Below are 16,061 nucleotides of genomic sequence, written 5' to 3'. Positions count from 1 at the left end.
ATTAAGGTCACTTGGGTGACTAAAAGCCTCTCATGCCTTCCCAGGGAAGAGAAGCTTCTCAATAATATTCCAGAACTGAACAGCACCTTAGTTATGGCAAGGCAGGAATTCCAGCAGAAGTGCATGTTGAATGGACAGCACTATGATTTAATAGTGAAAAATCTGAGAGCTACCAGAAAAATACAGCAGCTGTGCAAAAGGGAAGGAGAAACTGGTTTTTATTAATGAATAAAAATGTGTTTTGCTAATGAGTTCATGTTTTGGATCTGCACAACTGATGCACATCAAACATGGCACAGGTTGGTGCTTGGAATTCCAGCCCCACCCCTTTTTCTTTTCAAGACCCCCCCAGTCAGGCAGAACAGCCACCTGCACATTTAAGTAAGTGCACAGGAGGCACCACATAACCCTTTTTTCTGCTGTGCTGAAGATTCCCTGAGCTGCACTCCCTTCTCCCCTGTGCTCTCATCCCAGAGATCTGGAGTCTGCAGGATCTTTAGGACCAGTTCCTCAAAGGCAAACTGAACTCCATCCTCTGTCTTGGCACTGGTCTCTGGAGGAAGGGGGAAAAATATTTTCTCTTATTTGCAGGGAATATATTTCACTTAGTAAAAATTTATTTTGGGACCAGAGAGAAGATGGGAGTTTTGAAATGAGTGAATCTCCTCTCCATTGTCTCTTAAAGGTACACTTATTGAATAGGACAAACAGAAATACATCCCACTCTGAATATCACATTTTTCCACCTAGAAAGAAATTCACAATTCCTCATTTTCTCCATAACAGAGAAATTGTTCTCAGGTTGTGATAGTAAATCTGGAAGATAATTATTCCATAACAAAGCTGAGAAACAAATAATACAGAAGAAATTGCATGTTGTCTCCTATGTGTTTCAGTTTCTCCTAGAAATCTTTTCAAGATGATTTCTCTTTAGAAACTCAGGTTGTTCCCCACCTCTGTATCTTCACATTGAACATTTTATTGTTGCTCTAAGAATCTTTTATGAAGCTGCAACAGAAATTTGGAAATGAAAGGTCCTTGCAGACATCAGTAAGAAGGAAAATTTCAGTCTTCTGAAAAATTAAAAAGTTTCAAGAAAATAAAAAATTCATGCCTGTGCAGTACATGCAGTAAATCTGTTTCAGAGAAAAGTGTTTCTAGTTGCAGTCAATGCAGAAGCTGAAACCTTCATCCCTGCATATGAATTACAGCAAAAGGAACCCATATTAATTAGGTACTAAAAAAAGGCAGCAACCCATCAACCTGAAATACAATTGTGCATTCATGTTTGGCAATACCAAAATGAACATTTGATGCAGAAGTTTTTGTCCCAGAGGTGCATACCTATAAAAAGCAGTGAGTGTTCCCTAGCAAGCTGGAGCCCTTCCTTCCTCTCTATTTCACTGTCAGGCTGCAGAGACAAATGGAACATGACTGAAATCAGCTACACTTGCCACTTTATAAAGCACCACTGCAGAAATGAAGTCTTGTTGAAAGGAAGAAATGTCTGTAATATGTATTAATCAACTGGATTTTCCCACTCTGTAGCTCACTGCCAGGCTGGCTGTTAGGGGGTGAAGCTGAACAGCACCAGCATCAAACCATAGAAACACAGAATGTCTGAGCTGGAAAGGACCCACCAGGACCATCAAAGCCCAACCCCATGTGCCAAATCAGCAGGAAATAAATGCTGCTGTGTTCTGAATCAACCAGAAGCAAGATCCATGCCAGAAAGGCTCAGCAGTCAAGCCTAAAAAGCCCATCAAAGGTTCTGGGCACACTGGGAGGGGCAGAGGGGAGCCCAGCTCAGGAGAGCCACACTGGGAGCTCTTGCTGCAAGGCAAGAGCAAAGCACCTCACTGTGCACAGGCACCAGAAACAAAGAGCAGGCAGTGCCCCCCAGATGCAGCCTCTGCAGCCATCCCAGAGCTGAGCTCCCCTTCCCCACCACCTGAGAGGCTGCTCAGAAAGGAAGCAGCAGTTCTGTTCTTTACCTGTGCTGCAGGTAAGTGCAGTGTTAGCAGTTTTTGGGCAGAACCTTGCACTATCTTAATGGAATATCATCAATTGCATGTCTCCAGGAAAGCTTTCATTAAAATCTTTAACAATATCTGCTTCTAAAATGATAGAAGTGGAGCCTTCCCAACTCAGCTGTAGAGTAAATTATCTCTTAACACAACAGTTGTGTTACTGACAGCACTTAACCTGACATTTACACACTGTGGTGAATAAATAATCCAGGAAGAATGTAAAAGGATCCCCAAACTGACCTTATCAATTTTATTGCCAACCAACATCTTCACAATGTTGCTGTTGGTGGTGTACATTTCCAGCTCCCTCAGCCATCCTCCTAGTCCTGTGAAAGTGTCTTTTCATGTAACATCATACACTGAGAACAGAGGAAAAGGAGCTTAACACCTGGAGAGTCCTGGACAATGTTTCCTTCATTGTGACAGAACTTACTCCACACTTCCTGACCCCCTGGAAAAAATAAAAGGTTCCAGGGAACTACAGAGAGAGGCATCAACCACACACTGCTCACACTGTGCTCACCCAGAGTCACCTGAGGATTACAGAACACAGGAACCTCTGAGTGAAAATCAGATTTACCAACAGAAATATTCTACCTGTTGGTAGTGCTGAATTGGGCCACACAGAGTATTTTAAAATGGGTGTTTTGTCACCTAATTTTATGTATAAGTACATGCACACACTGCTGCTAAAAACATGGACTGAGTTAAAAGCAACTTTTGGGCACTGGTAACTTAGTAACTGCATTTACATAAATCACTAAATTTAAAAATCAGAGAAAGTATATTTTGTACACCAAAGTTAAGGTTAGCCTTCACAAACCCTGGAATTAAAAATCCCTTTGTTTTCTAATTGCTGTTGTCACACAGGAAGGGCTTAGCCATCCATTGTGTACAAACCTCAAGTCTTACCATAATCACCATAACCAAATCCATAATTTCTGAGAAAAAAAAGAAGAAAACATGGGGGAAAGAACACAACACAACCCCTGATTAGCCTTATTACCAGAAAACCACCCAAGTGATAACTACAAAGGCAGTAATTTATTATAATAAGATGTCAGCTTGCAGCATAACATCTCTGTCTTTCTGATTTAAAATATTTTGAAGCAGCAGTATTTCCTGCCAGTGGTTTAGCTAATGAGCAGTAATGTTGTAAAAACCATAATTATTCCTCTGATTATCTTGGATAACCTCCTTTTGCAAGGACATGCAAACTGAGGAGAACTAAAGACCACAATTTCTATAATCTGCTTTTCTCCCATTTATTTCATACCTAAAACAACTCCTTGAGCTGCTCTGTAGTAACTGGGAGTCAGTGCTCTGAAACGCTGTGTCCTACAGAGGGAGGGGGAAAAAACCCAACACACAACATCAAATACATTTAGAACAAAAAAAAAAAAGGTATTTTAAACTAAACAAGATGAGCAAATTTAAAATTTTCCTGAGCAGTAAGGATACATGAAATACTCAGATGTGAGAATGAGGAAAGCAGTCAGAAAACAGCAGCAGCAAATAGTTAAGGAGTGGTAGAAAAGCATGGAGAGGACTTGACTGAATGTAAAAAGGATAAACAGACACCTGGAACATGAGAGAGACAACAGGAAAATAAAAGGGACTCTAGAGAAATAAAAGACAAGCAGCCACACAGATGGGTTTAAAACCAGCTGAACTGAGATGTGGAATAATTGATTTTCTGTAGGAAGGGAGACAGAGGTTCCAAACATCTCCCTCTGCTCCTTTAGCACAAGACAAACCTGGTTTGAAAGAACTACAAGACTGCTATGAACCTAAGTAGGTAAGAAATTAAAAATCAGTAGTTTCATTCATTATTACTGCAGTATGTCTCACTTAAATTCATGAATAAGTAAGAATAAATGAAGTACTAAGTACAATATGAAATTCAAAGAACCTCAAAACAAACAGTAAGGAGGCAACAAATCACACAAATATGATTTTTTTAAAAAAATTTATTTCCTTTTATGTACAGCTTACAATTGGCAGACTAACAGCTATATTGTAATTTATTTATTCTTTGTTTAAAAAGAAGAAACTAAAATTGGCAATATACTTACATAATTCAATTCATTGTTACTAGGGAGATTGTATTTAGTCCCAATTACTTAATTAGTAATAGTGATTTCTTCCTCAAATACCTATGACCACACACATAAAATCTCTCCTTCATTCCACTTAGAAGTATATACTACAAATATTTATATTTATATTACAAATAATCCTGATAACACAGCTGCAATCTGATTTCAGTCTGCATATGCTGAAAATACAGCATCACTGAGTTCAGGACAAATATCTGAATTTCCCACTAAGTCTGAATCAACCTTTAAATAGTTCAAGAACAAGTCTGTGGGTTTTTCTGGCATGATTTTAACCAGAATAAAGCATCACTGAGTTGCTACCCCGAGCATCACCTTTGTTCACTCACCTGAGAAACTGCAAAGAGCAGGCAAAGCTCTACTAGAACTGCAGGAATTACCACACCCTGACTGGGGATGCCTTCAGAATTGTTTTTGTTTGCCTGCAAGTACTGCACTGTGAAAAACGAGCTTTGCTTTTTTGGTAGATTTTAGAAGGTTTATTAAAAGTAAGAGATAATAAAGTAAAAGGTTACAAGAGCTGAGTGCTTGGTGTTTTGGAGACACCCCTTCAATTCATCAGCCCATTGTATATTCATAGACACATCATACATTTCCAAACTTTTCTATAAACTTATTTTTCATATTCCAGTTTCACATGGCCACTCCTTGAGTTTGCCTTTTTAGAGCACGGGTGTTTCTAATTAGTTTTTCTCATCAATCTTAATTTGGGCTGTGGTTTTTAATTTTTACAGATGGTTGGTGCAGGTAATTGGTGTATCACTTCTTCACTGGGTGTTACCAACCAAGGCAGTTCACTCACTACAAAGAGACTTTATCAGCCTATGTTATTCCTAAAGAAAATTATACTAAAAAAAATCCATTTCAACACCACACATATGGTATCCATGCTGGTATTTGTGAAAAATCAATAGCAGAATTTGTATTTATAACAGTATGATCAAGACATTCTACACGTGCTGCAGCCTCAGTACACAACCTCAACATGCAGAGAGTTCAGCAAAGAGAGAGAAGGAAGAAGAAAGCACAGAAAGGAGCTCTGGAAGCTGGTACATCTCTCAAATGTACCATCACATCCCCCTGTGTGGAACAAAACCTACCCAAATGGCCAGCAGCACTGCACGGCCCTCCACCACCATTCTCTTCACTTTGAAATCAACACCTGAAATGTAACAACAAGGGGAAGATCGTCAGAAGGAACTGTCCGAATGAACTGCCCTGGCACCCCTGCATCACCCCCAGAAAGAACACCCTCAGAAAGAACATCTCCAGAAAGAACAACCGCAAAAAGAACACCCCCAGAAAGAACACCCCCAGAAAGAACACCCCCAGAAAGAACACCCCCAGAAAGAACACCCCCCAGAAAGAACACCCCAGAAAGAACACCCCCAAAAAGAACACCTCCAGAAAGAACAACCGCAAAAAGAACACCCACAGAAAGAACACCCCCAGAAAGAACACCCCCAAAAAGAACACCCCCAAAAAGAACACCCCAGAAAGAACACCCCAGAAAGAACACCCCAGAAAGAACAACTGCAAAAAGAACACCCACAGAAAGAACACCCCAGAAAGAACACCCCCAGAAAGAACACCCCCAGAAAGAACACCCCCAGAAAGAACAACCGCAAAAAGAACACTCCCAGAAAGAACACCCACAGAAAGAACACCCCCAAAAAGAACACCCCCAGAAAAAACACCTTCAAAAAGAACACCCCCAGAAAGAACACCCCAAAAAATAACACCCCCAGAAAGAACACCCTCAAAAACAACACCCCCAAAAAGAACACCCCCAGTAAGAACACCCCCAGTAAGAACACCCCCAGAAAAAACACCCCAGAAAGAACAACCGCAAAAAGAACACCCACAGAAAAAACACTCCCAGAAAAAACATCCCCAGAAGGAACACTCAGAAAGAACACCCCAGGAAAAACACCCACAGAAAGAACACCCCAGAAAGAACACCCCCAGTAAGAACACCCACAGAAAGAACACCCCCAGAAAGAACACCCCCAGAAAGAACACCCCAGGAAAAACACCCACAGAAAGAACACCCCCAAAAGAACACCCCCAGAAAGAACCCCCCCAAAAGAACACCCCCAAAAGAACAGCCCCAGTAAGAACACCCCCGCCCCGCTCACCGAGGGTGGGTTTCAGGCGCGGCTCGAAGGCGCGGTCCGTCACCCTGCGCAGGAGGCTGCGGGGAGAGAACCGCGGGCTCAGCCGGGGCCGCGCCCGGAGCTCCGCGCGGCCGCAGCAGCACCTGGACTCGCCCACGGCGCTGTCCCCGAGCAGCAGCAGCTCCAGCGTGAGCTCCGTCCCGCCGGGCCGCGCTCCCCGGGCAGCGCCCGCTCCTCCGGCCGCTCCGGCGGCCGCCGCGGCCCCGCCTCTGAGGGCGGGACGGCAGCGGGCCGGGCCGGAGCCGCTGCTCCGAGCGCTGCGGGCGGGCGGCGGAGGCTCGGCCATGGGCGAGTACGAGATCTCGGTGGAGGAGCTGAACGAGCTCCTGTCTGACGAGAGCGGCTGCTACAGCCTGCCCAGCGCGCACAGCAACGAGGTGGTGCCGCGCATCCACGTGGGGAACGCGTGAGTCAGGGCGCGCAGCGGGGCCGGGCCGGGTGCGCTGCCCGCCGGGCACGGGGGCCGGGCCGGCTGCGGTGCCTGTGGGCACAAGGGTCCGGGCAGGGCCGGGTGTGGTGTGCTGTGGGCGGAGAGAGCGGGGCCGGGCCGGGAGCGGTGTCCTGTGGGCAGAAAAGGCCGGAGGAGGACGGGCCGGGCTGGGTTCGGTGTCCTGTGGGCAGAAGGGCCGGGCCGGGCCGGGCCGTCACCGAGCAGCTCCCGGTGCTTCCATCCGGACACAGGACGGGATCTGCTGGATCTCTGCGCGATTTATTTTTGCACCACATCATTATTTCCATTACCTCTTCCAGTCCTGGCCTATCCTGTTGATTCCGCAGTGAAATTGAGGGTTTATTTATTTATTTAATAAACATGCACAATGCACTAGATCCCTGTTTCTATTTTAGGCTCGCACCTCCTAAAGAAATGCAAGTCGAGATCGTAGGGTGTCATTAACTTTATCCAAAGCCAAACCAAATTATATTTGTTGCTGCCAGTTGGTGCAGGACATGCACTCAGTCTAGAAATGGGACTGAAATAATTCAGTATCCTCTGGTGTCTGACAGCCACCATCTCCTAAATATTTGTAGCAGTTACCTGGAAAAAATTAAGTCATAGCTTGCCAGTTGATTTGCACAGTGACTATATAAATATAAAGCTATAAATATAAATAACTTTGAAGGCAGCTACTACAGAGTCGTTTTCATTGTTCAGTAATTTATTTAAATTATAGAATATGGACTTTAATATGTTCAAATGTGTCTAGGAACAGATAATGTATAAGTTGCACGATGAACAATCTCTAGTGGAATTCTTGACCATTGAGAAAGACTTTTTATGTCATAAGTGATAAAAATCTGATGTATCAGTGCAATTTGTAGCATAGGAACAGTTCATCTGCTAGTTGGACAAACAGAAAACATGCAGTTATATTGTCAGTGTTTTTTAAAAAATGCTGAAAATTGGTGGAGGGCAGCAGTAAGAAATAACTTAGTGGCAGAAAAAAACTATTTCACAATTGGAACAAATAATTACTTAATTTGTCAAGACTTTAAAGGGGCAACAATATCTTTGATATATGAATCTCAAACCTCCTTTTGAGCTTCATGTCCTCCTTTTGTATTCTTGCTGTGTGCAATGTAGGGTCATGGTTTGGACAACAAGCAGCAGAGATTTTAAACAATAAACACTTTTAAACAATTTTAGACAATTCACAGAGCAGCCAGAGTAGGGGGATTGGAATGCCAATACATGGTGTAAAAGCAATAGAATTTGAACAGGAACTCACAGGAAAACATTGAAACTTTTGAGTGAGACTCAGAAACTTCTGTTGGTTACCTGCTGTAATTCATCTTTAGATAAAAATGACAGCATGGAGACATTCAGGCTGATGAGATTAAATTGGGTCACAGTGTAGATTAACATTTATCTGCCAAGTGACTTCAAGCTGCAGGCAGAACTAAAGTACTCAATCTTCCAGGCAATACATGAAAGTCAAAATTAATGAAAATGCAGAGATAACATGATAAAATATTTTGAAAATTATGGGTTTCTGTGTTACTGTAGGAAATTCTGACTTCTCAAGAAGATTCAATGGTATTTGTGAAGACAAGAGTAAAAACGTAATAAAAACCAAGAATTATGTAGGGGGTAGATTAGCACAATTATATATTTTTCAAACAATAACAAAATAACAATTTGGGATGCACTGCACATTATTTTGTGTTTCTGGATAAGTGGAGATGTGTTTCACTGTAACATCTTAGTCTGGCCAGAAAGGTTGGACAGAATTCATATTTATCAGGTGACATAAAAATGGGGAGAAGAGGGAGCAGTCAGCACACTGGAGGGTGAAGGTTTTTTATCCAGAACACCCATTCTTGTAAAAAGCAGTTTTGCCTGAAAATGAGCAGACTTAGATTTCTGGACTCCTTACTAAGGGAATTTGTTTGTGGGGTTTTTCCCAGATGAAACCTGCAATGATTCTGGCCACGTCTCCAGACCTGGATTTGCTAAAAATGTTCTGGTTTTGAATGCCCAATCTTACTTTTTCTGTCTGCTTTAATGTATGTGAGTAACCCATGAAACAATTCTTTGTTCTTAATGTCCTGGAAGTGCAGGTGTGCTGTAAGGAGTATGGAGGGCATTCTCCCAAAATTAATATTAAATGTAGTGACTGTAAGGGAAATGTTGGTAAGGAAACTATTTTGTATGGATATGACAGTGCAAATTAAAATATGTTAATAGGCTGGCATTTCTTGCCATTAAAAATATGCTTTATTTGCTTATAATTCCATATACAAGTAGTTCATAGCCTCATCTATCCCTTAATTACTGATGAATGGTTCTCCAAAACCTGTGTTTTGTGACTGGTAAAATAATTAATCTCTGTTCAAAAGAAACACTTCTACTGGTGTTACTCACAGGACTAGACTGAGAATGGACAAGATTCTGTGGGTTTTTTTCAGGAACCAGATGCAGCTGATGTTAGCATCTCTCTGCTATTTGAAGGAGCTAGCATTTCAACATCCAACATGATGCAGCTGGAATGAAATGTTAAGGATGAGAGATATCCAAGGACTGTTTGGAAAGGGAGAAACAAATGGCATACAAATTCTCTCTTTTTCACCTCCAGCTGTGTAAGAAAATCATCTGTAAAATCTGCAGAAATCATTCACTGGGAATGAGTTTGCCTCCAGGGAAGGCAGTCTGTTACCAGATTCAACCATGATTTCAGGATGGGAATTCCTATTGATGCTGAACAGTCAGCAAATATTAATATTCTCACCCTCCAAATTGTAGGAACTCACTGCTGAATTAACACTTTTGGGGTTGGCCTTGCTCTGTAGATTTTTGTGTTGAAAGCAGAATTCTCCAGACACTGAAACTTCTCCCCTGGCACAGATGATGTCCTGCCAGATGGAAAATCTGTCAGCATTTGTTTGGGTAATGAAGTCTTACAAATATTTGGTTCATTGCCATAGTTGCTTGGCACAGACAGCAGGAAATGTAGAAGCTTCAGTCATGCATAAGTCTTCATCTGCTTACACCAGAACTTAAGGAGTGTGCAGTCATCAGGAAGAAAGGAATTCACAAGGTGTTCATGGCCTTGAATTACATCAAAATTGTGAGTGAATGGACTCAGAGAATCATATAGATGTAAACTGACTAATTGGGGTGTTTATTTTAAGTTTTTAGATTATCTGTGTCCAGCCAAAAGCCCTGGATGCATTGCCATCTCACAGAAACTTGTCCAAAATGATACTGCACAAAGGCTTATCTGGAGTTCAGCTTAATACTAAGACTTCCTGTATTTGCAATTTATGAATTGAACTGTAGGGAGTTTTTCAAAAATATTTCTGTTTCCAGTTAGGCACATACTGAAAGCTTTTGAAAACAATCTGTCTAGGCTGCCTCTTTCCACAAAGTGTGCAGGACCTGAGTTCTCCTTCAGCTAAAGCTTTCTGTCACATTCTGCTCATGTTGACCAGTGGGGTTTAGATTTTACTAGGAGATTACATAGTGTGATAAAACATAGGATTTTTTTTTTTTTCGTCTCAGGAAAATGAGGTAAATACTGTAATGACATATGGAAATAATCAGACTCAGAATGAAAAGTAGTGGGTTAATGGCAAAAATTAGTCAGTGCTCTCCTGTTATTAATTAATTATTAGCTCCTGTTACTATAGATTGCATTCCAGGGCACAAGCAGAGATTTGTGCATGGTCAGTTGTGTTACTGAGCTGATGGATTGTTTGCCATTTTACATCCTGGAGCTTTTACCAAAGCTTATGGTATTATTACTGGATCTAATTAATTGTCATCAGCAGGCCTGAAATGAATGATTATTATGTAGCATCCAGCTCAGTTGTTCACTAATAGGGTAGGTTCCTTTTTTAGCCACCTGAATATGGAAGCTGCTGGTTTTGCTACAATTATTGGAAAAACTGAGGAGCTGGAAAGGATTTAGCTGACCTTCAAGTACTGAATGCTTTACTTAAGCACTTTAGCATCTTAAACATCACTCATCTGGTTTCTTCCACATTCAGATGCTGATTTCAGCTAAGACATTGAAAGCTGTGACAGAAACACTGAGTCTGAAAGACTGAATGAAATCTCTGTGTTGCTGGCTAGACTTGACAGATCTTAACACGACTTCTAAGGTGTTGAATAGCACAGAGTACAGAACTGCACTTCTTAGTAGCCCTCAGATGAGTCTTTGGAAGATGCAGTAACATTTGCTCAGTTATTTTCTTCCTGTGGCCTGATAAGAAGTCAGTTCTGTTTCACAGTGCTAAATGTTGCCCCCTGAAATGTCAGTTTGTCTGGACAGCCTGCTAAAGGAGCAAATGCTGCTTATTCTGCAACACTGGTACCTGACAATAAAGACTTTTTATTTTATGTGGATAACAGTTAATCTTAGAAGTTAATGTGTTATCATCTCCAGTATTTTCCTGCTTTGGTCAGAATTTTATGTTGAGAAAGTTACAATTTTATGCCACAGTAGGATCTAGCAGATGCAGATTCACTTTCATGTGTGCTGTCCTCAGTTGTCAGCTGAGAAAGCTCTAATGCACAAATAGTGACCCTGGCTCTGAATATTTTTGTCAATTTATAGCCTGTAGTAATTCACTTTTGGGCATGGTGTACATGGCATTTGTTAACAGAAAAATCAAAGGGTTTGGTTATCAATACCTAAATTCTGAGATGATTCACCAAATTCTAATCCTTTTCTTGACACTTTTTGTCGTGCAGGTTCATAGCCAAGAACATTCCTAGGCTGCAGCATCTGGGGATAACCCATGTTCTGAATGCAGCAGAGGGGAAATCATTCATGCATGTGAACACTAATGCAGAGTTCTATGAAGGCACAGGCATCAGATACCACGGCATTAAAGCCAACGACACCCAGGAGTTCAACCTCAGCCGCTACTTTGAGGAGGCAGCTGATTTTATTGACAAAGCCCTTTCCCAAAAGGATGGTAAGGCAAACTGAAATACCTTTCTACCATGTTTTCTGTGCACTGCATCTGTTTCTTAGCAATTTGCTGTTTAAAATGGTTTTTTGCTCATATTATCGACAGATTCGGAAATTTTTATTTATCAGAAAAATTCAGATAAAGGGCCCTGAATCAAAGAATTCTAAGTGTTCTATACAGAAGAATATACACTAAGGCAGCTTAGTCTAGTGTTTATACATGTAGGCCTCCAGTACATGGCAAAGGGGAGTCTGCTACTGTAGGGGTGACTTTGAAATGGGAAATAGCTGCTGCATCTTATTATAGTTTATTTCGGGGAAGAGATGTTTCTATTTTTCCTTAGAAATGTTAAATCACTTAAAAAATCTTTTTTTAAAAAATAAGTTAAGGGTCTAGAAGTTGCTTAAGGACATTAGAAATTACAATTTAAAGGCAGAGTTGATACAAGTACTGAAGAGTAGTCACAATACCTGTTACATGGGGTTTTCCCAAATGTATAGTAAGAATAGGGACTGTCACCTTACAGTTTTTATTACATTAAGTCATTACATTATTTTGTGTGTTGATTGCCTCTTTATTTCCTAGGATTGCAGGAAAGTTGAAGGTTATATTTGCAAAGTTGTTTATTGCCACATTTTTCTGTAGTGTGTTTCCTCAGAGCAGAAATGCTAGGACACAGTGCAGTGGGACAGATGGTGTTTGTGTTGTCTAACTCTTTCAACATTCCAGTTATTTCTACACATGCATAATTTCTTTCTTGCTTCGTGACTGAGCATTGAATAGGCAGATGTGGTTCAGCTGGAGCAGTGCTCCTGTAGAAGGTGAAATTTTCCTCCAAAGGTCCAGAGATGATTTGGGAAGGTCCAGATTTTCTCTGGAATCCAGTGGAAAAGGCTGCTTTGGTGTTCCAAATCTCAGTTTTTCTCTGGGTAGAAAAGGCTTGGCTCCTCCCCTGGCTGGAGCATCTCCCAGTGGGATGATGTAATTTTATCAGCCATGCACTGGGACTGAATGGCCATGAACAGAAGATATCTCCTGGAGGGAGGATGGGCTGTGGAAAGATAAAGATGATTACCCCAGCTGATTATTAACACCTGACCCATTAACAGGAGATATCCCCACAGAGATAAGAATCACTGTCTCACCTGCTTTAACACCTGACCCATTAACAGGAGATATCTCCTGGAGGAAGGATAGGCTGTGGGAAAGATAAAGATGATTCCTGGTTTAACACCCATTAACAGGAGATATCTCCTGGAGGGAGGATGGGCTGTGGGAAAGATAAAGATTGCCCCAGCTGGTTATTAGCACCTGACCCATTAACAGGCGATATTCCCACAGAGATGAGAATCACTGTCTCACCTGGTTTAACACCTGACCCATTAATAGGAGATATCTCCTGGAGGGAGGATGGGCTGTGGAAGGATAAAGATGATTGCCCCAGCTGGTTATTACCAAATGACCCATTAACAGGAGATATCCCCACAGAGAAAAGAATCACTGTCTCACCTGGTTTAACCCGTGGCCCATTAACAGGAGATATGTCCTGGAGGAAGGATGGGCTGTGGGAAAGATAAAGATGACTGCCCCAGCTAGTTTAAAGATGGCCCATTAACAGGAGATATTCCCACAGAGATAAGAATCACTGCCTCACCTGGTTTAACACCTGACCCATTAGCAGGAGATATCTCCTGGAGAAAGGATGGGCGGTGGGAAAGATTGCTCCAGCTGGTTTAAAGCTGGCCCTTTAGCAGATAATTTGTGCCAGGGTCACTGCCCCAACCCTTCAACAGCTGGTGACAGAATCCACATTTCTGACCACATCCTGCACTGCAGCCCCAGTCACAGGGAGAGTTCCATCCTTTCAGCCAAGCCCCCCAGTCCCCTGTGGCTGCCGGGCGGGCTGCAGCCTGACCGCGCTGTGTCCCGCAGGCCGGGTGCTGGTGCACTGCCGGGAGGGCTACAGCCGCTCGCCCACGCTGGTCATCGCCTACCTGATGCTGCGGCGGCGGCTGGACGTGCGCGCCGCGCTGAGCGCCGTGCGCCAGCAGCGCCACATCGGCCCCAACGACGGCTTCCTGCGGCAGCTCTGCCAGCTCGACCGCCGCCTGCGCGGCCACGGCGCCCTCACCGCGTAGGGTGCGGCACCGGGGGCTTCATTTCACTCTGCACAATTGCAAGCGCCGGGCTAAGGCAAAACAGAATTGCTGCTTGTGTAGTGGAAGTGTCCTTGGGCTCTGTGGCTGTCTTTGAGGATGGCACCAAATTGTGTCACTGTTGCCGCGAAGAGATGTTTCTAGAGAGATAATTCTGGTGATAACAGCTGTCTTCACACTTATTTCAGACTCCATAGCATATGCATTGACATTGAATGTGATTCATGTAAGCTTTGTGTTTAATCTCACCACAGCACCAGTTCCTGAAAGCCCCAACGCATCTCTTCACTCGCTCTTAATAGTAATTTTTAAAGCTTCTATTTCATGCACACACGTGCCTAAAGTTTGAATGTAGGAGCTTCAAGGAATGGGAAGCACATAGACAAATGCACAGATGTATTCACTTGGAAAATGAAGTGCTTACAGTGTTTTGTGTGGATTTCTGTAATACACAGTGTGATAGTAAAGCCATCCAGAGCCCATGCTTGATGCACACTATGTTTCCAAGAATAGTTTATCTCTTGCTTGATGCACACTGTGTTTCCAAGAATAGTTTATCTCTTGATCTTACAATGGACATGAAATAGCCTGTTATTAAATGCTCTTTTATTTTTATTTCAAAATCATACTAGAAAAAAATGTCGAGCAAATGCTGAGGGAAGAACTTGAACAAGGAAGAAATAATGTTAGTATTTAGAAGTGGTTATGGTGGATGTATAATAAAGTCCTAGCTATCCTAATATAATGGCTTTCAAAACTTGTATGGAATTACAATGTTTTTATCTCTTCTTTACTATCACTGTTCAGTCACAGAATGGAATGCAGATCACTTCCAGCACAGGTGTGCTTACAAAGCAGTTTGCAGAAGAACACTCTGGATTTCTTGGATTGCTTACATGGTGTTATTAAACAGAAACGAGCATTGTAATGTATACTGTATAGGAAATATTTATGTTTTGTTCAAATAAATGATGTCTTGATTCTGTTTGGTACAGATGAAATGAGTCATTGCAGTGTTGGGAAGGGAGCTTTGCACTGTGCCTGAGTTTGTGTGTAAATGTGTACCTGTGACTTACAGCACTAGATTAATGCAATGATCTCCCACTGCAAAATGGAACTGTTGCTCAAACCATCACAAACCAGGGTTCCATTCTCACCTGGGCTTTAATGTAGTTCTAGAATGAAAAACCTTAGCACTGTTTTAAACAGGAACACTGTATTAGCAGCTGTGGGAGTGGCAGGTGGAGGCTCTGTCTAGCAAGGTGACATTCTTGAAGTTAAATTCCTGAGGTGATTTTGCTGCTTGAGCTGCAGCTTTGCTGGTTTTCCTTCCACAGGATGGAGCTGCCACATCAAGGAGCCTTTTCTCTGTTGTGTCCTTCAAGTGACAGTTGAACTCTCCACTTGGTGTTCTGTCACATCTCCACAGTCACTCAGTGCTCAGTGCTTGCTTACAATCAGGATGGTTCATTAATAATAAGCAGTAGTCATTTCCCCTGGTTAATTACATACCTGTCTGCTTTCTCCCATTGATCCATTTAATCAAGAGTAGATTAATTGCTTCTTCAAAAGTCCTAGTTACTAATTTCATGTTGTGTGAAATAGGAGTAGTGGCTTTAGAAATAGGAATACTGGCCTTACCTTTTCTACAATGCTGACTTTTCTTACTGCAGTCAAATTTATAAATTACCCTTTTAAAATTTTCACTATGAACATAGATTTTTTTTTCTTGTCTCACACCATGCATTCTTAACACCTATTTGCACTCTAAGGAAAAAATAAAAAGGAAAATTCCCATAAATGTACTTTATCTTTTACCTGGAAGTCAAAATTCCAGTCCATTAAAGAGCTAAGAAACCATTAGGCATTAGAACTTTGCTCCTCTGGGATAGACTGGGAGTTGTCAGAATGGTTTGTTAAAACTGAACCTGTTTATCTTATGGTGATGCTTCTGTAGTTGTCAATATCAAGAAATACTGAAAATCAAAAGAGGGGAATGTGTTCTTATATTCAAGATAAATCTTTTACTTCATGGGACACTGGTCACTCATATGGTAACTCTGCCCCATTTATCTCAGTGTAACAAAACTGATTTAGCAAATGTTTTGTAATGTGAGGGTGGAGAGGCATAAGTAACAATGTTATAAATTGGTTTTAAAAGTG

General features: G+C 41.9%; 2 protein-coding genes across 4 annotated transcripts; one reads left to right on the top strand and one right to left on the bottom strand.

Annotated features, from left to right (window-relative positions):
- Positions 1-348: 348 nt before the first annotated feature.
- Positions 349-6,610, bottom strand: LOC306812711 (ras-related protein Rab-18-B-like; the record flags this gene model as incomplete). 3 transcript variants are annotated; one of them, XM_079327524.1, is made up of 6 exons in its annotated part: positions 1,176-1,194; positions 1,345-1,411; positions 2,271-2,389; positions 5,248-5,309; positions 6,286-6,341; positions 6,408-6,610. In XM_079327524.1, 4 exons carry the CDS (start codon positions 6,608-6,610, stop codon positions 2,351-2,353), a joined length of 360 nt encoding a protein of 119 aa, XP_079183650.1. In that variant the 3' UTR covers positions 1,176-1,194; positions 1,345-1,411; positions 2,271-2,350. The 3 variants fall into 3 exon arrangements, with proteins under 3 accessions (XP_079183651.1, XP_079183650.1, XP_079183652.1); XM_079327525.1 differs by lacking the exons at positions 1,176-1,194; positions 1,345-1,411 and adding an exon at positions 349-553; XM_079327526.1 differs by lacking the exons at positions 1,176-1,194; positions 1,345-1,411; positions 2,271-2,389 and adding an exon at positions 4,931-4,948.
- On the top strand, positions 6,598-14,892 carry DUSP3 (dual specificity phosphatase 3). Its single transcript, XM_079327523.1, has 3 exons — positions 6,598-6,730; positions 11,519-11,745; positions 13,675-14,892. The coding sequence occupies exons 1-3, from the start codon at positions 6,609-6,611 to the stop codon at positions 13,878-13,880; spliced, it is 555 nt and encodes a 184-aa protein (XP_079183649.1). The 5' UTR covers positions 6,598-6,608; the 3' UTR covers positions 13,881-14,892.
- The last annotated feature ends 1,169 nt before the right edge of the window (positions 14,893-16,061 follow it).

This window comes from Erithacus rubecula (genome assembly GCF_903797595.1).
Source record: "Erithacus rubecula genome assembly, chromosome: 27".
NCBI lineage: Eukaryota > Metazoa > Chordata > Aves > Passeriformes > Muscicapidae > Erithacus > Erithacus rubecula.
This window is presented reverse-complemented; position numbering and strand designations above follow the sequence as displayed.

What these genes read in the sequence shown, in the direction of transcription:
- DUSP3 (XM_079327523.1), top strand. Translation starts at nt 6,609, where the DNA reads ATGGGCGAGTACGAGATCTCGGTGGAGGAGCTGAACGAGCTCCTGTCT. An exon ending in CGCATCCACGTGGGGAACGC is followed by an intron (nt 6,731 to 11,518) that starts GTGAGTCAGGGC and finishes TTTGTCGTGCAG; the next exon opens with GTTCATAGCCAAGAACATTC. An exon ending in AGCCCTTTCCCAAAAGGATG is followed by an intron (nt 11,746 to 13,674) that starts GTAAGGCAAACT and finishes TGTGTCCCGCAG; the next exon opens with GCCGGGTGCTGGTGCACTGC.